Genomic DNA, 24,228 nt, shown 5'->3' with positions numbered 1-24,228 from the left:
CCCCGATATCCGATAGTGATTTCCTTTTTCGGATCGGAGTGAGTCAATGGGTCTTTTATATATGTTTTTCTTATTATTGCGATATGCGATCTTGCGATCGCTTTATCGTAATAACAAAGAGCTTTATAATTATTTAAAAGACCTATTTTATTATTGTTCAAAAGGTTTATTTTAAAATATATCATTTCCATTGGACCTTTTGATGAGGATTTTTCTGATGATGGGTTAATACCAATTTATTCACACATCTAAGTTTAAAAGGGACCCATTTCATATTATGATTTTAAAGAAAAAATTTTATGAAATGGGGGGTTGTTGTATAACACAACACCTACTCAGGTTCACCTTTCTGAATTGCTTCCTCGTACTCAACTACTTTGAGTTCTTCCTTCAATCTGTGTCTCAGCTTCTATCTTTGCTTCTTGGCCCATAATATTTCAACATGCCACTTAACCTTTTTCCTCAGGTTCCACCCATACCTTTGGTTCTCCTCATCCTGTTGTAGCAACTCCTTAAGAACATTCAATTGTGCCTTCATCTTAGTCATCTCTTTCTCAATTTCCTCATCACATTGTTTCCCTATGCCAACTGCTTTGGCATCTCTATGGCTCCCATCAAATTTCTTCAAATGACTTCCCATAGTCATCTTCATCTTCCCTTTTTGTGAGCTTCTCACTGCCCACTGTGACTTACAAATTACCTCTACAATAGTAGACCTCTTTCCTGCTACACACGCCTCACCAAGCTCCTCCTCTTAGCTTAGATTGTTGGCATTCTTGGTCCCCTCCTTTGCAACCCATTTTGAGCACTCCTTTCTCTTCTAGGTTTCTACAGTCACTCTTTTTCCTCCGACACAACTACGCTAGCTGTCAGAATTCTCGCCACGTCCTCCTTCTCAATTGCTTCTACGACATCTAAATAATTTTTGTTCCAACACTTATAACCTCAAATGTTGCAACCTCCAATTCTTGTCACTTCATAACACTGGGTTCCACTTTAATTTAATAAAAACTAGTTTTCCATGACTCGAAGTTGATTCTTTTATGCACAATGCAAGCTCTTTCACGCAGGCTTCACATTAATCTGATCCACACTCAGTTGATTCCTCGCAAGCTCCTCCACATGGCTTGTTCATCCAAACACTCCACGAGTCTCTTCAACACTTTATTTTCATTATAAGTCTGTTGCACGATAAGGTTTTCCATGCCGATGGCAATTCTACGTACATGAGCAGCAACATGGAATAATCTCTAGCATATGTATACTTCAATTTTCCACCAGAATATAGTACTACAATCACCAAGACCAAAAATGACCTCCAAAAATATGTATAAAAATCATAATATCACAATCAAATGACCAATCGAAAATTTCCACAACAATCAATGTTCCACAAAAGCTAAAGGAAAAATAATGACTAGTGTCCAAGAGAGTAGAAAATTGACAAATGTGAATCAACCACGCAACATCCCTTTTTGCAAACACAGTGAACACTGCACACCCCACTTACTTACTCTATCCAACACAATAATTCATCAAAGTAGCTCCATGCTTGACAAATTTCACAGGTTCAACTAACTCTACATAGCTTTACAGATCCACGATGGCGGCTAGCTATTCCATAGCTCTCACACTTCTCACCAAGGTTTACAAACATGATACATATGTTCTCACATGATTCGATAACCAGTCCAACTCTCATCTTCGCTTCTCCAACCAAGCACTGGAAGGGTGCACGATCCCCACAATCCGTTTATGAGATTGTCCCACAACATATATTACAGGTCTTGCATCATGATACACACTCCACAATATCCAAATATTACAACGCTTAGTCTATGATTTCTCTTGGTATGGATTTATGGTTTCAACAACTGCTCGTAACTCATCATAGAGAGCTCCACCAATCTCAAACTATGAACTTTGCAAGAAAGTGGGCTCATCCTCGATCTCGATCTTCTCCTTCAACATCCATATATCTCGTCCACAATCTGCAAACTACAACACACTTGTATCCTTATACGCTTACTGTAATAATTTCTCTCGCTTGGACAAGACAACTCTATCACACAACTAGTTTTCTCTATATTAGACAACACAATTGCAAACAAATCTTCTCCTTCTCTCAATCCCAAAGAGAAAACCATACACTTTGATACCAAATGATGCAGGGCGTACCTGCCTGCACTTAAAACAAAATCCGCACCCAAACAAAAACACAGAAAAAAATACACTCCAACTCATACTTTAATTAAAAGGAAAATAATTCCATGATTTACAATACAGGCATTTCTGCCTGCCCACCTCTGCCATGGTTGTAGGCTTACCATAAATTTATACAAATGGATCTCAACTAAAATTAGTTTTAGATCCTAAAATATCTCCTAAAATCTCCACATATACTAAAAATCCTCTCATACTTTACTAATTACTTACATATCTCAATTTACGGAGAATATCTCCATTATTTTCCTCCAACAAAATTTCTCCAAATATGTCGACGAGGAAGTCTCTCAATATTTATAGAAATAACCCTTATCTTAATAAAATTAATTTCTAATCTCTCAATTTAAATTATAATATTAATCATTTTTTTTCTCAAAAATAAATATCCTTATGAAAAACAAATTTGAGAGCTAATGCTCCTAGATCATGGAGGTTTGTATTTTGTGGGCAACGTGAGAAACATGTAGCTACCACGTACTAGAACTAGTACCAAATCACACACCAAAACTAGAATTCAAATGCTAAATAGAAAAATCTACAAAATGTTACGCTGAGAAAGACCCACTGCAAGATAGCAGAGGGAGAGTGCCAACCAAAAAGAGGTTTGAAGTTTGAGGGGCACTAGAGTGTAGCTAGAGTGCATACTTTAATCTCATGTCCCTAACTGTCATTAGGGCCTTGACGGAGCTAGTGTTGTTTTTCCACAGCACTGAAGAATCTAGGTTAGGGTTTTAGAATCTTTGACACAACCAACTCAAATGCCACAACAAAATAAATTCAACAAAAATCAACACATGTACAATTAGACAACATTTTACAATTTTTCAACAACCCAACTTCATTATATTAACAAATTGTAATATAACTATCTAGGGATCTTGTACTATGGATCATGGTCCTCATACAATCACTGATACAAGAATACAAACTAGGGCTTGACGTCAACAACTATGACAACCATTCTACATTGAACAAGATACAACTAACCTACTGGATGATGTAGTGCACCATCACAACTCCACTTGTTTGTACCCTGAACACATTTGTTGGTCCTTCTGCTTCTATCTGCAATGACACCAATCTACCTCTATCAATGTAACCTGCTCCTTTAGGTCACTGAACACGACTCTCCAATCTACCATATAGCTACTCATTAGTCCATCAATGAATCCAACTCATGTTAGCGAAAAATTTAAAGTGGTGAAGACCCAGGGTTTGCCTGAGTTGCCAACAAACGAGGCCGTCATAGTCTAGCTTTTCACTGGCATTTTCACTCCCTTTATGTAAAGGAGCGTCTCACTCGAGGCGAGCCAAAACCATTAGAATAGATAAGAGATCTAAATCAGTATGAAGATATTATTTGCACCATTGGCCCTTTTATTACCCACACAACTATGTTACAACCAATACATGCATTCATAAAAGAATAAATAGAGACATCATTCATTTAAAGGAAACAATAATTTTTTAAAGAAGGTTATGCATGAATCGAACAACACAGATTGTTCGAGAACTCCTTTTATATTAAGATTTCCCAACCATTACATCACAGATCAAACAAACTTGCGGGATCCACTCAAGTCAAAGATTGCACCAGATTTTACAGTACATGGATTAAAACTTCTGCACAGATGTAGAGTCCTACGAGAAACTACTAGTAGCAATAGAAAGCACACAGACCAAAGTTTATGTATATGAAAAGATTGCTTGATTTGTCCCTCTATGTCTTCTTTTATAGGCTCGCTCGCTTGATCTGGTATTCGTGGAGGTTGCTTGATCCCGCCTTTGATTTGGTCCTCTTTGACAAAATCCTGGTGCCTTTTCCCTTTTCCTGTTGATTCTTTCAAAATTAACCCTGCTTACCTATTTCCGTAGGCGCGCTTCCCTGTTTTCTGGCTGCTCAGGTCCCAATGTTTAATTTTCTGTTGCATTCAGATTTTTGGTAACCTGCTTTCGATGGTTGTATCCATTTATCCTCTGCAACTATTGCTTTCCATATTTTCCAAAAGTGAAGGACCCAACATGATCCATAAACTGCCGTGGATATTCCATTGGACATTTCTTCACAACAAATCTAATAATAATATAGATTAAAATTATGAACCTCTACATTATTATAATTTTATTAAACTTTAAGATTTGTAAACTTAATTGTAATTAGTGCATGCATGCAAATAGAAATTATGTAGAAAAGTAAAGAACGACAAAATAAGCTCACACACACACACATAAGACACAAGATATGTTCTTTGGGGAACCTTTTCGGGAAAAAACCCAACTTGAAGGTGAGCCCGCTTTGCTCTCTTTCTCTGTTTGGAAATATGGCTGCAGGTATAAAGAAGTAATGTCTGTGGCCCATGGGCTGCTACAGTGCACATATCCTCTATGTGTGCTCTACCTCCTATATCTCCTCGCTATATTTGCTCAGCGATGGAACAAAATGCTCTCGAAAGAATGGAATACATCTTCCTCCTAGTGGCTCGATTATAACACAACCCGGTAGCCTACTACTGGTTAATTTTGACTACATTAACTCTTAACTAGAGTTACAATATAGACCCTTTTAGAGTCTTTTACATCACAAACACATGGCTAGCCCATTTTCCATGAATAATGGGGGTTGACACGACATCCTCCCAAATTATAGGTGTGAAAACAGGATGTCAACTTCTGACTAGCATAACTTTTGCATACGGACTCCGAATGACACGCTTCTTGCACTATTGGAAAGATCTCTGTGTGTAGAACAACATAAATTGGTGTGGTGCTAAAGTGACAAAGTTTTACCTCCAAAAAACGTCGTTTGATGCCTCAAAATTCTCTTGGAAGGTTTCAGACCCTGTTTTGCCAAACTAGGTCCCGCCGATAAAAACGGTCCCATGAGTTGATTCCTCCAATTTTTCCACTCTGAATGCATCGAGATGTATGACAAACAATATAATGATCCAATTCGGATCATAACAACTCATAGGGTCTTCTTGTGAGTTGTTCACAACTCCTAGACTACCCACTACTGCTCCTTAACACTTAGAGACTTCTTCCCTCTATTGCCTTCCTGTGCTGCTCCAATGAAAACAAACTTAGGGCATGGAGGGTTGCCATCTATCACTGTAAGATGTCCTTCTCTTCAACAAACTTGGGTTCAAGGACTGGTCCACTTCGCTGCCTTCTTTTGTCCTTCAAAGAGTCAACTCTTGACTTCTAAATCTCTGCCTCTCCTAGCAGACTTATAGTCCTTCAAGGTCTGCACTTAGGGCACACTGAACACCTATTTGCTTCCCTCCTAGCAATCACAAGATGCCCAAACAACTTCTGTCCAAACTAGGACAACCATCCACTAGCAAACAAATCAACTTGAAAACATCAACAACATACCTTTTCACACTTTCTGGGTTTTTACATATTGTTGTAAGATCTCGACCTAGTTAGAGCTTCTAACAGTCCTTGTTGGCCCTTCCTTTCTGTTGCCAAAAGACCACTTCAACTTGTGGTCCTCCTCTATCTACAAGCTCCCTTACTTCACTGGGTCCTAGGGCTGCTTCTAGCCCTTGTTTAGGCCTTTTGCCCCCCTTCAAACCTGAGGTGCAGGGCTCGATCCTCTTCCCAACAATCACAAAAAATGCGGCCTATTTTAGAGGTTTGTACCACACAAAATTTCACACAAAAATATGCCCATAAATGATCTTCTCCTACTCGGTCTTGCTCCTTATCAACTTGGCCCTCAAGACAGTCACAAGAAGTCACAAAACAAATCCTTCTCACCTTCGCTTGAGCCCCTTCTAATCTGCGGCCTATTTCATATGTCTTCCTTATGATTTGTTTCTCCTTGGATGTGAGGAATGAGGTCTCTCCTCTCTTCTATTTATACCTTCTCTTAGGCTAATGTCCAACCCTTCCAAAGGGTCTCCTCAAGTGAAGCCGACTTGATTTTATGGGAAAATTAGCCCACACAAACATATAAAAATCAATATTTCATAAAATATAAATCATGTCTTGGTGCTTGAAGCAACACCTTACTCCTCTAAGGGTGCGCTTCCATCTCCAAGTGTTAAATCAACAAAACTCTCCTTGGTTTCACACCCACAAGCTTGGGTGCAAAGCCCACAACTTAGGTACTTAGCCCACAAAAGACTTTGTGGTGCCAAATTCCTCCACAACCCTATACTCTAGGGTTTGGAGTACCTCTCAAGCTACAAATCTCAACAGCTAGATGGAGTTAGAGACTATTGGAAATAAACAATGGAGATGGAGACAATGACCAATAAAAGGCCAGAAATATGGTCCAACTTTTACCCAAAATATAAGAAAAAAGAGTATTAAGAAATCCAAAATAAGAAAAAATAGACTATACCAATTTCACATCCTACGCACCACTAGAACTAAAGCCCTAACGAATCTAAAAAGAGACAAAGACGAAATAGACCATAAAAATATAAATAAAAATAAAAAAAAAACCCAAAAAAAGAAGAAGAAGTTGTTCAGGAGTGGCCAGAAAATTGAAGAAAATATATACCAAACAATCTAAAACACCAGACCTGTAGAAAAATTGTTCAAACACAATCACTCATGAATGCATATATTAATGAAAAGAAAAAAAAAAAAAACACTACACGCACAAAAAGCCAAACTTTTAATTCAAATATAAAAAAATGCACTTTGTTTTACTTGACAGTATTCTTTCACGCTTTCCTACCATTAAATACTGAGAACATAATGGAGAATTGATTGGACCGTTACACATATGGATCCACCGCAATTAAAACAAGATTCGACAAAACAGAAAGGCAATCATATCCAAGCGAGGAGGGTTTGTCAAAGTCCCGTTTCCACATAGGATTACAGAGGAAGAATGCCGTTATTCCCTCCTGCTTTAAGGAGAAGAACAAAGGAGCTATCGGTGGACTGTAGGCAATGGCCAGCGAGACTGACATAATCACCGCTGTGCTTCAATTGGTGGTCTCATTCCTCCTCCTGATAAGAGCCGTGATATCATTCATAACATCAAGGATTGAGCGTTGCCAATGCTGTGAGTGCCACCACAGGGAATTGGAGTTGGAGGAGGAACTCGACAAGGAGAGGAGCGCGGCGGCCACCGCCGCGCAAGAGGCCATGGCCATGATCGCCCGCCTTCAGAAGGAGAAAGCGTCCCTCCAAATGGAGGCACGGCAGTACCGCATAACCGCAGAGCAGAAGCATTTCTACGATCTCCAGGTCATTAGCTTCCTCAAAGAAATGGTGACCAAGCTCCAAAAGGATAATTTTTCTCACCAGCAGCTCTCCTTCTCTCTCTCCAATGCTCAGGATGAAGAGCAGAGACTGCTGGCCAAGGTATGCCTCAGCGCTTAATCTCATTTGATGCCAGCAGGGTTTCGAGTTCAAACCCCTTAAGATGGGGTTTTGTCAGACACTTCTATCCACCATGTATCCACCATCGGAGTTATAGTGTAATATAATGGCGTTTTGTAAACATTGGTTATCCAAAATTTGTGTGGCCTTTATTGGAGATAATTCCATTGGATTTGTTTTTTCTTTGATGCATGTTTTTCGATAATCATGCCTATGAAGATGTCGATGGAGTCACATGCGTGTGCTATTTCAATGAATCTGTGTTCTAAATCTGTTGTTTAGTCAATTTTGCCACTGTGACTAAAACACTTATTTAGTCATTTTTGTCAAAATCTTGTAATTATTTTCATTTTTATTATTAGTTTTTTTAAACCCTGTACTGTATGGTAAATGTGTTGCCTTTCTCCAATCTGGAAGTAGCACAGTTGAATGTGACTGGCTTACAAAACTATAGCTTTGGTTGAGAAGCCATGGGTTTTCAATTCACCCAAGGCTTGCACCTTGCTGCATTAGATGCCCGTTTGGACAGGTGGGACTGTCTATGACAGCCTATGAAACAGAAAATGTGTTTTCAGAGGGCTTGAATTTTGATGTGTGGGATTTGAACCGCACTTCTGATTTCTCATATAACTAAGACTATGGAGAAGAATTATATTAATTTGAAAAAAGGAAAAAAAGTTGAAATTAAATTGACAGAAAATTTCCTGGCAGTTTAAATTAGCAATTTAAATTTCCCACTTATGGTGAATCATCTATTAATAGAAGATTATGGTAACATTGGATTTAAGAAATTTTCCGCTTATGAGAAAATCAGAAAATCACCTGCGAATTGGAGATTATGGTAACGATGGATATAAGAATGAAAATTATTGTTTTTAAATATAACACTATCTGCAATAAACTTGGGAATAACTAGATTCCCAACATTAAGTCATTTACTACCAGTACAGAGAGTTGCGCATTGAAATGGTCTCCCCACCAACGACTCATAAGAGTGTTGATTTCTGATTTTACTGTCACATTGAGGAGTGCTTCTCAGGCAGCGTGGGCCCCTCAAATACTCTTCTTGTGTAGATTTTACAGTACAGTGTCAATAAAGAGGAGTGCTTCTCAGGCAGCGTGGGCCCCTCAAATACTCTTCTTTTTGTAGATTTACAGTACACTGTCAATAAGGATTCTAACATTCTCTGAAATAATTCCCAGACAAGTTTAAAAATAAACAGTACTGAGAGAGGGAGAGTCTAGTATTCACTGATCTTCAGACAAGTTCAAAAATCAACAGTATTGAGAGACAGTCTATAACTAGGATGAATCAGGAAAAGTCATAGGAATATTCAAATGAAGTCCTAAGCGTTGTTGTCTAGCTTCTTTCTCTCTCAACTAGCCATTTTACAATTCCTGATTCTACTTTTATTGTTAGAAGAGCTGCAAGAAGCACTTCCCCAAGGTTAAGGGCTGCATAGTTTTAAAAACCGGCCAGTAAGAACTGGAATCGGTCGAACTGGCCGATCAGATCAGGCTTTGAACATAACTGGCCAGGTAATGGGATCAGAGGGCTGGTTTCTTATATGGCAGGTTTGATACTAATCGGCAGGTTTTGATGCTAACCAGTTGATTAGCTTACTCAAACCACATGGCGGTTCATGGGATTCACAATGATTTTCTGAAGTGGTTTTGGAGGACGGCTGTTTCCTTCCCAAAACAGCTCCGCTCGGCCATAAAATCAACCAAAAACCTAACTCAATCCTAGCAATGTTGGCAATCAATGGTAATGTTAAATTCTTAAAGTAAAATTTGACATTTCGTTTATCTTTCATTTTTAATAAATATAAAAAGAATTTTTTAATTTGACATTTCCTTTATCTTTCATTTTTAATAAATATAAAAATAATTTTTTACGTAAATTTTTAACATTACCATTAATTGTTTCAGGATGTTTGACATTGATATCGACCTTATCAAACTTCATATGGAGAAACTAGAATTTCATATCCCACTCAAAGATTCAGCAGACTTAACAGTTTTCAGGATTTTAGGATTGGTAGGATTGCAACAATTTCATCGAATTCTATCATCTTTTGATGTTGGTAGTATTGATTGTTGAACTCCTCTACCATGGCCTCAACAAAAATGTACCGTCCACACAAGCCAAAATAATTGGTTAGGCGTGTTAAGCTCTTTCTACCATATTATAAGGTTGAGGAATTCAACGAGTCTGAAGACTTTGCGCCAGATGATGTTCATTAGTGATTTGTAATAGACTAGTGGCCAAGTAGCTTGTGGCATGGTTTTTGGACTCTAGAGGCCATTTATAGCCTCGTTGATTATATATTTTGTTGTTGATATGTATTGCACTTGGTGCCATTTTATTTATCTTTACATGGTGTATATAGATGAGTAAATTTTGCATGATTTGACTCTACTGGTTTGAATCTTATTCATATATATATATAGTATTTTTTTCTCAATTAAAAATTAATTATTTTATATATTTTTTTTCAAATCCGGTTTATTGAATTCAGTTTGATCTGGTTTAATCGGTTCCAATTTCAGTTTCAGTTAAATGGCCGACTTATTCAAAGCCTGGTTCTGATTTTTAAAACTATGAATTGTACTGCAAAGCACAGCCTTTCTTCAACCTGGGTGCCAGTTTGCACAGCCATTTTTCAACTTGGGTGCCAGGTCCTGGCTTCATCCCTCTGTGATTCACGCCATTTGGGATGGACTGACCATAGTGAGAATGAAACCTTTTTGATGGATTAAAGTTCCATCAACTAAACCAGTGAAACAAGGCGGTGGTGTTGGCAACCGTTTTACAATTTGAGTTTCACAGTAGTCCTTTTTCTCACTATCAAGGGCCATATTTTAGTAGGTGCTAATAGGAATGTCTCTTTTTAAGCATACCAGCACTAGGTTCATACTTTGCGCCCTCCAGACTCTTGCTTTGGTTCTTTTTTATTTGTTATAAACTTATATTAGTATTATGTATATAAGATATATTAGTGGGTTTTGCTGGCAATATTCTACCGTAGCCTACCATCATGTTCACATTAGGTTGCTGGTCAAACTGTAAGAGCCCTAAATTTGAAACTTAAGAGGGTTTAACAATAATTTGTTCATAAATATCAGAATATGTAATTTAAATACAGAATTTAAACAATTTATCTAATGAATACCAACCTGTCTGCTCTGCTGCAAATCTGTTTGCGCTGCTGCAAATCTTGTTCCGGTTGCGTTACCAAAACGGCCAAAACCTCCCTGCCAAATTGGGTACAACCTAGGTACTCAGTCTCAGAATGATTTCCAATCGAAGCAATCTGATCCCCCGTGCCCCAAAACTCCAATACAATCAGGACTCCTTCCTGCCTGTACCTCTGTGTTAAAATTGTTCTCCTTCCTCCCCTTAATACTACTGTGTTCCCAAGCAGCAAAAGATCCCCTTTCAGTGCTACTCTCTTCTCCTTTTATTTCTTAGAACCACCGCATATTCATCTTTCATTGCCTTGGTTGTGTGCCCCCTGTCTTATTACGTGGCTCCTTACCATGAATTAAAGAGGTAGTCATGTTTTATATTGACACTCATCTTTTTTTTTTGCTAAAGCAAGAGTCGTGCCTTCTTTTTCATTAAATCAAACATAATTTACAATATATACACATTTCCACCAAATTGTGTGGTTTAAGGCAAAATAGGAAGATGTCCTATAGAATCTAAGCCCTCCAACCCCAAAAAGTGCTCGCCAAACACTTTTGAGTACCGACAAAAACAAGCTACGGGAGTCGCAGGGCACATGAACCCTCCCCACAAATACCCGTGCCAGCAATCCCTTAATCTGCCTCTTAATCGCTGCCGTCCATTTTTCATTTTAAACCCTACGCTGGAGATACATATCGCTTCATAAAGAAGCAAGATGTTTAACCCCCCGACCCCACCGAACCACTCGCACAATCCTGATCGTTGATCGGCCTTGCAGAAATCGGACGGCGGAGCTGAAAAACGCATGCCTGAAATCATCGAAGTTTATTGAGCGATGAGGGTGGTTTTCAGACCCGGTCCTCGTCCACGTGTCAAGCGTTGTAAGGTATCGCTGCCAAGATTTCGAAACCACCTTCGGCTTGAAAGCGGTGCGATCGCACCAAAACCACTTGAGAAGTGGTTTTGTCTCCCAACACTGGGAAAAATGGGAAGTGTTGCCGCTAGAACAGGGCCAACGGTTATTGTTCTCAACCTTTCTCCTGACTGTGAAAGCCCAGTGCCTGCCTCCGGGGATTTTCAACATTGTGATAACCATAGTTACTGAGGCCGCCCCTGGCGAGCTATCCTTCGTAGACCTGTCTAACCAAAATTGTGAATCCTGCAGAAATTTGCTCATTGCGTATTGGCTTCCTTAGTTTTGTTCTGATACACTTTTTTATCCTCTTCCGCTTGGTTATGGCAAAGTTCTTTTAGGTTGCTTTGCGGCATTACAAGCCAACTCATCGAAATTCTGCTATCCTTATAGGTGACACCTTGGTTGGCTAGAATGTTCGCCAATTTGTTGGCCTTTCTACACACATGGATGAATCTAAGTGTGCGTAGTCCCTGAAGATGAACCTGTATTTTATGGAGCACCCTTATTAACCTCCAGTGTTTTGTAACTTTTTTCGGCCCTGTTCCATGACTAATTTTCTTGGCCGCGTTGATGACTAACTCTGAATCAACTTCTATTATCACATTTTGGTAGTTGTCCTGTTTCAGAAATTCTAAGCATTGCTCCAATGCCATTAGTTCCGCCATGTTGTTGGTGGCTTTTCCTAAATGACAATGGAAGAGGGAGATGATGCTTCCGGTTTCATCCCTTAGAACTCCTCCAAAGCCTGCCATTCCCGGGTTATCTTTTGAAGCTCCATCGATGTTATACTTCAAAAAACCTTCCGGGGGGGGATTCCAGAATTCTTTAACCGATTCCCTCATGATTATTTTCCTGTCTAGACCTTGTGGAATGAGCCCCTGCATGTCTAATTGCCTGAGTATTCTCAACTCTGTTTCTGAGGGAGGATTTTTGGGGAGATCCCTAACTGTTGTGCCAACTGTCTCTTTTAGCTGTTTCAAGATCTGCTCCAACAGGCGGAGAGAGGAATTCTTCTCTTCTTTGAAAATTCTTTTGTTTCTTTCTTTCCACACATTCCATATTATGAAACTTGGCAAGAGAGCCCAGGCAGAGTTAAGAACCTCATAATCCGAAAAATTATTCCTCCAATTGTTTATGGTGTTAGTGATGCTATCTCTGTCTCTATCAGACTGATTGAAGATGGTGGCAAAAAAATCCCATAACCTTGAGGTGAAAATGCAGCTATTGAGAAGATGTTCCATTGTCTCCTCTTGTGCTTCACAGAGCTGGCATCTGGAGGGTCCCAGCATACCCCTCTTTCTAATATTGTCCCAGGTTAAGATTTTCCTATGGTGAACCAGCCACATAAAGAGTTTGATCTTCATCCAGCCTTTGTTCCTCCATAGCTTCTGCCAGATTCTGACCGGAGCTTGGGATTCCAGCCCAAGGAGAATACCTTTTGCTTCCTTAATATTAAAGTTGCCCTCTTTGTTGTTACCCCATCTTAGTTGATCCTGCCCTTCAGTGACTAAAATCATCCTCTGATCCAACATCCTCTTTAGGGTCTCTGCTCTACTATTGAGGGTTCTATCCTCTCTGCCATCTATTTTTTTCCATGTTCTCCATTTTTCTGTATTGTGAGCATGTTCCCAAAAGTCCTTTACCTTTACTAATCCTTGGTTGTCTGTCTCTTGCTTGAGGCCCAAAAATTCCTCTTTCAAAAGTGTTGGTTCTTGTTGCCATTTATCCTCCCAGAATAGTGCTTGATCTCCATCTCTGATTTCCCAGAAACTGTTTTTTTGAACCACCCCTTTGTTCTCCCAGGCCTTGTTCCATATGGGAGAGCCCTTCATGTTTCCAGACATTCTTATTAGCTCAGAAGAATGCCAGGAGCTGGCATATTTTTCCTTCCAGATGCTTGCCCATTGAGCCTTAGGATCCTTAACCCACCGCCACCAAAGTTTGGCCCCAAGAACCTTACTGAGAATCTCTAGATCATCCAATCCTAGGCCTCCTTGGTTCTTAGGTTTACAGATCTTTTCCCAAGAAACTAAAGCCCATTTTTTCCTTGTTTCCTCCTTGCCCCAAAGAAAATCTCTTTGGATATTTCTAAATTGCTGTAAGACTCCTTTTGGAGCAGGGAGAGCTGATAGCATAAAGACTGGGATAGCTTGGAGCACAGCCTTTGTAAGAACCAGTCTACTAGCCAGATTTAAAGACCTGATTGTCCATTTTCTGACCTTATCTTGCATCTTGTTGATTAACGGTTCCCAAACTCTCTTATGCAAAGGTTTATCCGTTAGAGGAACCCCCAAATACCTAGAGGGGAGGGATTCTCTTTGAAAGCCAAGAATTCTGGAGACATTTCTCTGGATGGCAATGTGGGTGTTAAAGAAAAAAATTTTTGATTTGGAAAGATTGACCTCCATACCTGTTGCCATAGCAAAGTCATTCAAAATTTGTTTGTATGCAAGCGCTTCCTTGACTGTGGGAATTCCCTGTAATAACATGGTATCATCTACAAATTGTTGATGGGTCAGAACTTGACCATTCTCCGAAAGTTGTAGTCCTTGAATTTTGCCCGTTACTTTAGCATGCTTAATGGACCGCCCCAGCCCTTCCATCATGAGGATGAAAAGAAAAGGAGAGAGCGGATCACCCTGTCTGAGTCCTCTAGAAGGAAGAAAAATTTCAGAGGGAGAGCCATTAACTAAAATTGAGAAGCTGGAGGAAGTCACTAGGGCCATGACCCATCTGATCCAATTATGATCAAAACCAAACGCAGTAAGCACTTTCTTGATATATGTCCAGTTCACTTTATCATATGCTTTGGCTATGTCCAATTGCATTATCATACCCGCTTTCCTTTTACTAGTTAACGAGTGAACCACCTCGTGAGCTTGAATGATGTTATCTAGTATTTGTCTGCCTTCCACGTACCCAGATTGTTCCCCCGAAACAAGCGTAGGCAGCAAAGGTTTGAGTTTGTTGGCCACTACCTTGGAAATTATCTTGTAAACTACATTGCATAAGGCAATGGGCCTATACCTCTCTGGCGTTTGAGCATTATCCTGTTTTGGAATTAGGGCGATGAAGGAGGTATTGAGAGCTTTCAAAATAGTTCTGTTCAGCCTGGAATCTTCCACTACCCTTACAATATCCTTTTTGACAATGTTCCAACAAACTTTGAAGAAATCCACATTGAATCCATCCGGACCTGGGGCCTTGCCATTTTGCATTTCCTTGAGCACCTCACTGACCTCCTTTTCAGTTACAGGTCTGTTGAGATTACAGTTGTCCTCTCTGGATACCAACTTAGGGATGTGTTTAGTGAAGTCCTTGATGAAAGGTTCCCTTACTAAAATGTTTTCCTGGGCAATACCTCGGAAGTGTTTAACTAACATTGCTTCTATTTCCTCATGGGATTGATGGATTTGCCCGTCCTTGTCCTTGATTGAAGAGATCTTGTTGTGAGTCCTATTAGCAATGGTGGATTTATGGAAAAATTTGGTATTGCGCTCTCCTTCCTTTAGCCATTGAACTCTTGATTTTTGTTCCCAAAAAATTTCCTCTTGTTTGCACAACTTTTCCCATTCTTGATGATATTTCTCTACTTGATCATTTTTGTTCGTATCAAATCCTTCTTTGATCAAAAGCTTAGTTGAGCTCCAGAATTTTATTTTCAACAAATTCCTTACTTGCAAAAATATTTCCAAATTCATTCTTGTTCCAAGCTTTTAGCTTCATCTTGATGTGCTTTAATCTTTTGTGTAGCAGGAACATTGTTGATCCCTGAATCTGCAAATCTTCTACCCACCATTTTTCAATGTTGCTGATGAAATTTGGGTGTGAAAGCCAAATATTTTCAAATCTGAAAGGTCGATTTCTTGGGGTGCCTATGCCCTTGATCTCCATTTGAACCGGCCAGTGATCTGAGCCTCCAAAAGGGAGAATTCCTGCAATTATTTCCTTGTCTAAAAGCATGAGATCCTCAGAGATCATGAATCTATCTAACTTGGAGGCTACCTGGGAATCCCCTCCTCTTTTATTATTCCATGTGCAGAGGCCATTGTTTGTCTCAATGTCAACAAGCTTCATGTTTTCTGAAAAGTTTTGGAAGGCTGAGGAATCTTTATTTAGAGCTCTTGTACCCCCTTTTTTCTCCGAGAGAGATCTGATCATATTGAAGTCTCCTCCTATGACCCAAGGTAATCCTACATGCCTGACCCGGAGATCCACCAAGGAGTCTATAAACCTGATTTTGTCATCTAACCTTTGAGGGCCATAAACATTCGTGACTAGATAAGTGTCCCTGTCTCCTACAGGCTGTATGACCACTGATAAATAATTCCTTGATGCCTCCGCATCAATTATTCCAATCTTTTGGGGATTCCAGAGAGTGAGGATACCCCCTGCTGTGTTTTCAGCTTTAACTTCTAGAAACTCAAATCTGCTGAGCCATTTACTATGGATTTGCCTTAACTTTTGAATAGAGCATTTTGTTTCTTGGACAAAAATTATATCCGGAGCTACTTGCTTCATTCTGTTATTCAACATTCTCTGTTTTCTCTTGCTGCCTAGACCTCTAATATTCCAAGTTGTGAACTTCATAATTAAAGATTGGTAAAGGAGTAACTGGTTAGATCTTTCATCTTACCTGAGTCTACCATGAGCTTTCCACATTCCATCAGTAGCTCGTTCTGCTTTTTCCTGCCTCTTTTTTTCCTGGATTTCTCGGTGCTAGCCTCAGAGTCGTTTTTACTGCTTTCACTCCTTCATTACTCTATCTTTCAATGTTGTTTACTTCCTCCAAACCCTTTGCTTGAGTTTTCCATAGGAATAACTGCTGTATTCTATTGATCTCTTCTTGTGGTAGTGATTCTACCCTGCCCGTAGTTCCCTGATTCAAGAACCCTTCTAGATCTAGGTTTTCTCTGTCAAGAATCTCCTGTAGCTCATTGTCCTCCATTTCCATCTCACTCTGGTTCATTTCCTGATCCATTTCCAGTTCTGAATCACTCATCATGTTTCCTTTCTGTTTTTCATTTTCCTGTGTCTGATCATTATCTTCTTCCTTCTCCCTCTTCTCATAACCTTCCTTCATTACTTGATCTTCTACTGCTATTTCTTCATCCTCTTCGAGAACTTGGAACTGATTCTGACTAGCCTTTTGTCCTCCCGCTTGGTGTTGCTTTGGCCCTTTTTTGCTACTTTTTCCTTTATGAACTACTTTGTGAAAGCTGTCTGTGTCTTTCATTGTGTTAGTTTTGCTTTTGTTTTCTGCTTTACTGAGAGGGCAGTCTCTTAGAAGGTGCCCGTGTTCATGGCATCTACGACATCTAAATGGAATATGCTCGTAGTCTACTGTCTGCACCCATTCCTCATCAAAAACCTCCAAGATGACTTCATTCGGAAGAGCTCCAGATAGATCCATCTCCACACAGATCCTTGCAAAGGAGGTATATTTTCCCCTCCTTGTGGCTTTAGAAGCTTTGACAAACCTTCCTAATTTATTGCCTATGGCAACTAGCGATTCTGTTTGCCAATAATCAAGAGGTAGAGAATAAAGTCTTACCCAAACCGGGACTGAAGTAAAAATTTCCCTGTCTAGAACGAAATTCATCATCCATGGCCTCATATAGAGCCCTGCTGCTGCATAGAAGTAGGGCCCGCCTTCAAACACTCTGTCTTTATCCTCAATGTTGGTGAACACCACAGTGAAGAAACCCTTGGACCCCAGATGAAGATCAATGCTCCCTTTGGGCTTCCAGTGGTATCTGATCCAAGTTTGTAAAGCTTTTTCAGTGGGCCATAACCCCATGAATTTGCATATGATTGCATAAGTCTGCATGTGCTCCCTATGCGCCTGCAGTGCTGGATTATTTAATACTACTCTAGGAGTGATTTCAGCCTTGGGTTTACACGGTCCCTTCTGATTTTTGTCTTTTGTTCCCTGTTTTTTGTCATTTTCCTCCTTGTCTTTTGTGCCATCATTCTCCTTCGATTTGGAACCTTCTGTTTCCTCTTCCCTGTTTCTCCTTCCTTCCTCAGCATTACCTCTGCCTTTATCCAGAGGTATCTTGCTCTTGTTGGCCACCGCCTCCTTGTAGGAGGGAGTGGAGCTCCCTCCTCTGCGCCCATCCATGGGGAAAATTTCCTCCGTAACCTGAAACCCTGGTCGCTCCCGCTTAGCTCCTGCGTCCTCCACCCTATTGACACTCATCACTTATGTAGTGCTTTTGTTATTAATATTTATTTAATATTTTATTATATTATACCTTTTAATGTTTAACCTTTAGTATAAAGTTACTTCTTTTATAACAATATAACTCTTTTTAAAACTTTAGTAATTTAAATTTAGAACCTTTGGATAATGTTCTATGGTTACTTATTATAATAACGACACATACTAAAATACATATTCCAGTATGTTATTTTTTTGTGAGTTAGATATTTATTTAATATCTTCAACAATTACATCAATTATCCTGTGCTTAAAATGTCTTTATAATTTAATATGACTACTTGTGCAGTGTAGGCGACGCATGCATGTGTAGCTATCATATGCATGCATCGTCTGCATGCTAATAATTCACATTTCGTTTATACTGGTAAATGGGTCATTACACAAACAAAGTGAGGGATATCAATGCACTTGAGAGATAGCTGGTCTATTTCCTCATTATCACTGAGTCATCACAATAGTATTCTACTTTCATTTTGAAAATTGCTGAGAGAAGGATCAAATTTGAAATGTGGGATTTTCCTTCAACGTGAGAATTGTTGAGGATATAAATTGTCTATACCAGTAATAGTGATGTTTTTTCATTAAATTGACTTAAATAAACAAACAGATAAATTGACTTATTTGACTTATTTTTCAACAGAATGTTTTAGTTTATATTTTCATTTGAAAGAAAAAGACTAACTGCATTCTATCATGAGTAAAAAGGATTTTGAAAGTCTCCAGGTGCTTCAAATTTGATCCTTGATCTGGCAAAAGATTTGCTTCCCCATGATACTCCAGCCCTCTGATAGTTCGCATGTTATATTTATATGGTATATAACGCAGGTCTGACAATCCTTTCCATAACGCGGGTATGACAATACCTCTCCATTAAGTTTTGACCATACTAGTGTATCCCAGATTTGTAGGTAAATGGGAATACAAAACAATTTTGCGCTGTATTGAATTCCACATCGGTGAATGAAGCATGTTTTGAAAGCCATGCTCTCTTCTTTGCGATGTCCCTTGGATGATTCCTGTTGAAGGTTGGCCTGACATGGAAAAGTTGCAACGAATATGTGTTGAAGTCTCTTCTGATGCCTATGCAAGGAGTTGAAGATAAAGTTGGGTCATTAGCGTTGGTTGATCTTTCACATATCACCATTCATATGTTATTCTTTGTGCGTGGTAAATTTATCTATGTGCATATAATATCAATTTATAATGGAAGCATGAACCCTGAATTCATGATCCTAATGACTGCAATGTCGAAAGAAATGATGCTTGGATCCTAATGATCTACATTGCCAAATGAGTGTCCCCCTTGCTCTTCCGGAGTGCTCACACACCAAGTCTGCAGTATTAACTTGGGAATCCATATACATCTATCCACAGTTCCTCCCATCAAAAAAATTTACTTCGTAGAAGCTATCGGGACTGGATTCCTGAGTCTCTTTGATTACATTCAAGGGCAGAATGCGGAACAAGCCAAGGTGCTGATGACGACCCTGGTGTTGACAAAAATCTTTCCGTCGAGAGGCCCCTTCTGCAAGTCTTCCTTTGTCGGCAGTTTCTACATGCCAGAAAAATTCCAGAAAAAGCCATCGGAAGCAAAAAAAAAAAAGAAAGCTTGGCATTACAGGCCAGGAAATGGGATGCTGTGTATGCTGCTGTGAGAAGGTTCAGAGGATTTGTGACTGATTCCAACATCTGAGAGGAGGGAACGAAGCTGCAAGTGAGCCTCATAGGGACCCCATGGGAGGACGCCATTTCCAGATCCCAACAAAGAATTGCAGAATGGGAAGGGAAGGAGCTGTCCCTGTTCAACGTGGCACAATACAATTCTCCATTCAAATTCAAGAACAGAGTAAATGAAATTTGGATGCTGTTCCACAAGCTCTCTAAGATGTCGTTAGGCTATCAATAGTTCAAGTTTTGACTGTGATTTCTCAGAACTAACGATTTGCATTAAGAGAAGAAAAAGAAGTACTTGCCTCTTGATCTTCGTCCCAAGAAGACTCGTGCTATTAGGTGACGCCTTACCAAGTGTCAGAAGTGTCCAAACACCATCGTTGAAGTTGGCAACAAAAATTGAGCGCTGGATAGGAGCTGAAGGAGCCATCAAAAGCCCTCATTGGAGAAGAACAATGAATGCATTCCTGAAGGTATTTGGCAACAGAACTACAGGGACCCAAAATCTGGGCTTGAGGCAACAAAATCCCTGTTCGAGGTGTACTGAAGGCTGCGTGGAGTTTAGTGTTGCCATTAGATAGAACAGAGGGTTCAGAATCCCAGAGTTTGAGGAAATTACGTCACAGCTATGGGTGACACAAAAAGGATAGTGGAGGTTGATGAAGCTGATGATGATTTAAGCTTTGAAGATATGGTATGAAGAAAGTCGTGTCCTGTGAAGTAGTTGTGAATCCAGACAATCAAACTATTCTTAGCCAGGATTGTCGTCTTGTGATATGATCTTAACTGTATTCTTAGCTGTATGCAAAGTTGTCCACTATGAGTAATTACTGGAGGTGAATGTGTTACAACAATGTATCTGAATGTAGGTCTGTTGAATATAAGTTACCATTCAAGATGAGGAGGAAAATTTGTCAAAGACTTGATATTTTACTTTGTACTATTTGTTTCCTTACCATATCGAAACAAATACAGTGCAGTTTTATATATTCTGTCCAGATTATTTGCTGATGTAAGATATGGGATTGGACCCCAGGTTGATTCGATCCTTGGCTAAGAAGGATATTACAAAGCCGACTGCCATCCAATTGAACAAAGGTAGAGGTAGGTTATTGATGTAAGAGCACAAAAGCAGTCAGAACTATTATGCGACTTTCTAGAACAGAGGATATTGCAGTAACATTGAATTGTGAGTGACTGTTGCTTCTTCCTCATTGGTTAATAGTTGTGATCGGTTTCTTTAAAGTGTAAGTTTGATAATGAAGAAAATGACCAGACTTGATAATGCATTAGAGTTGTTAAATACTCTGATACATTCCACTGTTGATGAGATGGTTAAGATCAACAAAACCTCTCTTTCCAATATTAAAATGTGTCTGCAAAATGCACAAGAGAATATTGAGTTTTTGCAGCTTGAGACAAAGCTACAACAAGAGGAGTTACAACAGAAAAGACATCCTTCTGAACTTGTTCAAAACAATCCCTTATTTGACTTTGAAACAGGATCCTATCAACAACCAACAAGTCATCAAGTCAGTAATGTTGAGTTTGATCCCCATCAAGTGCCAATTTCAAGAGTAGTTTCGCATAAAGATGCAGAAATTCAGTCTGCACTTCCCAAGTCGGTCATCAGACCTTGGGAAGAGCTTGTCCACAACAAGCACAGAACTGGTCTTGGATATGACAAGGACGTGTCCTTTCATATTCCAGATTACTAAAAGCCCATCTAATTTCAAAGTGCCGGATTCATTCATGATAGTTCACCTTCAGTTGTTCCAGATTCTACTCCTCTTCCATAGCAACAACAACAGATTGTGAAATGCCAATACTGTGACCGAGTTGGCCATATGAAAGATCATTGTTTTGATCTTCATCCATGTAAGCACTGTAAAAAAACCAATCATTCTCCAAACAAATGCTTCAGAAACAAACCTCCTGCAAGAACAAAGATTCATCTTGGATGGATCGCTTCTTGGCAATGGGCTTCAACAACCAAGAAGATATTTCGCTCATACAACAGGATTTGTTCTCGAATATTGAAAATTCTTGCAGTTGAGATCTCTTCATCTTCTCACCTTGTATCTAACAGGGGGGAAGTGATGGTCATCTACAAGCTTCAAAGCCACATCAAGTGAGCATGAGCCACAACCTGCGATACCAGATTCAGAGTTCTAGCCAGAAAGAAAGATGCCCCTGAGCATGCCTTCAGTTGGTGATGCCTCTTCAAAGAATTGGGGACACTTCGTCTAGCAGAAGACTTCATCTTCTTGCTAGTTTTGGAAGAGTTCCAGGAATTGCATTAAGCATTCCAGAGTTGGTGGTCATCCTTAAACCATCACAGGTTGAGACCTCCCTTTTCAGGTTGAGGTTCTCCCTTTTTATGCAGGGTGAAACCTCCCTTTCAAGGTTGAAGGTTTCCCTCTTCAAAAAATGAGGAGCACTTCCTCTAGCGGAAGACCTCAGCTTCATGCCAGATTTGGAAGAGTTCCAAGAGCTGCACTAAGCGTTCCAGTGTTGGTGGTCATCCTTAAACCACATTTCAGAGAGCACATTCAGCCTAGTGTTGCCATGCATTTTTGTATATTTTGTATTACAACTCTCTTCTTGGACTCATACATACCCCTTCAGATTAGGGGGGGGGGAATGTTGGACACCTAATCCTCTAAGGGCTGGTGTGGAAGCTGAACAACCAAAGTGAGTCCAAGAGACCACTTGGAATATGAATCCAAGAGTCGCTCCCATGTATTATAAATGTATATCATGTCAATAATAGATATACTGTGATGCTTATCATTCATTCTATGTGTCTGCCATGTATATGTTTGACACTCCCAAGCATTTTTTGCATAGTTGCATTCCATAAATAAATGAGGGATGTTCTCTCTTGAGCCCTGGCATAATGCACATCTTGAAGGACCATTTATATTTCTCTTTTTTAGATTTTCAGATGTGAGGATTTTCCCATGTACCAGTAACCAACAAAAGACATTTACCTTGGGGATTTTGTCCCTTTGCCATATTGTTTTCCAGATTGTACCTGCATGAGTGTTTCTAGATTTGGTATTTGCTAGATCATAGCATTTTTTGACAGAAAAAGCTTTGTTTTCCTTAGTCCATCCTCTTTCATCTTCAAAGTGCTTGCCACAAGGGTATGACCTTTCAACGCACCCAGGAATGAGAGGTAAGAAGAGCTTAACTCCTCTAGAACTTTGATATTGATCTAGTTTTTCCATGGACCACTGATTTCATCCCACTTAGATATGTCCCATATATGCACAAAATTACGATATTTCATCCACATTTCTAGAGTTTTGGAGTCCTGACTTGTTTCTGAGAGTGTTTTGACACTTTTAATGTCCTCCCATAAGTTGATTTTCTTTCCATTTCCTGAAGTCTAGCTTATATGTTTCATTATTAAATTTATATGCCTTTTTGGCACAGGTTCGAAGTGCAAGATCCAGTCTCATTCTTGTTTAGGAGCTTTGGCCTTTCCACGTTTGTATTGTGCAAGTATTTCCTTCTTAGGGGGGGAATGTTGGACACCTAATCCTCTAAGGGTTGGTGTGGAAGCTGAACAACCAAAGTGAGTCCAAGAGACCACTTGGAATATGAATCCAAGGGTCACTCCTATGTATTATAAATGTATATCATGTCAATAATAGATACACTCTCGTGCTTATCATTCATCCTATGTGTCTGCCATGTATATGTTTGACACTCCCAAGCATTTTTTGCGTAGTTTCATTCCATAAACAAATGAGGGATGTTCTCTCTTGAGCTCTAGCATAATGCACATCTTGAAGGACCATTTATATTCCTCTTTTTTAGATTTTCAGATGTGAGGATTTTCCCATGTACCAATAACTAACAAAAGACATTTACCTTGGGGATTTCGTCCCTTTGCCATATTGTTTTCCAGATTGTACCTGCGTGAGTGTTTCCAGATTTGGTATTTGCTAGATCATAGCATTTTTTGATAGAAAAAGCTTTGTTTTCCTCAGTCCATCCTCTTTCATCTTTAAAGTGCTTGCCACAACGATGTGACCTTTCAACGCACCCAGGAATGAGAGGTAAGAAGAGCTTAACTCCTCTAGAAATTTGATATTGATCTAGTTTTTCCATGGACCACTGATTTCATCCCACTTAGATATGTCCCATAGATGCACAAAATTACGATCCTTCATCCACATTTCTAGAGTTTTGGAGTCCTGTCTTGTTTCTGAGAGTGTTTTGACACTTTTAATGTCCTCCCATAAGTTGATTTTCTTTCGATTGCCTGAAGTCTAGCTTATATGTTTCATTATTAAATTTATATGCCTTTTTGGCACAGGTTTGAAGTGCAAGATCCAGTCTCATTCTAGTTTAGGAGCTTTGGCCTTTCCACGTTTTTATTGTGCAAGTATTTCCTTCTTAGAGATTAAGCCCACCATGGGTTGTGCTCTTTTAGCAGTATTCACCCTAATTTTGCTCCTAATGTGTATGATTCAAAAGTACAAAGTCCTTGAGGTCTCCTTCTTCTATACCCATCTTGATTGTTTCCCGCTCACTAGGTGATAATTTTGCCTAGTGATTTTGCCTCCTTGCCATATAATTTTCTGATGCTTTTGTTAATAGTGTCAAGAATACTTTTAGGTGCAAGAAGAGGGGAAG

General features: G+C 39.5%; 1 protein-coding gene and 1 pseudogene across 1 annotated transcript in view; both read left to right on the top strand.

Annotated features, from left to right (window-relative positions):
- Positions 1-6,941: 6,941 nt before the first annotated feature.
- Positions 6,942-24,228, top strand: part of LOC149151099 (myosin-binding protein 7-like) — a 31,293-nt gene continuing 14,006 nt past the window's right edge. The window contains exon 1 of the mRNA XM_089440113.1: positions 6,942-7,554. Within this exon, the coding sequence (XP_089296239.1) occupies positions 7,138-7,554 (417 nt within the window). The 5' untranslated portion in view covers positions 6,942-7,137. The remainder of the gene's footprint in view (positions 7,555-24,228) is intronic.
- Positions 18,990-19,813, top strand: LOC149151100 (uncharacterized; annotated as a pseudogene).

The sequence above is a fragment of the Pinus tabuliformis genome, chromosome 9, assembly GCF_031772625.1.
Source record: "Pinus tabuliformis cultivar Carrire ecotype Pingquan chromosome 9, CPIR1, whole genome shotgun sequence".
NCBI classification, from domain to species: Eukaryota; Viridiplantae; Streptophyta; class Pinopsida; order Pinales; family Pinaceae; genus Pinus; species Pinus tabuliformis.
Note: the sequence above shows the minus strand (reverse complement) of the source record. Positions and strands in the feature narration are given on the sequence as shown.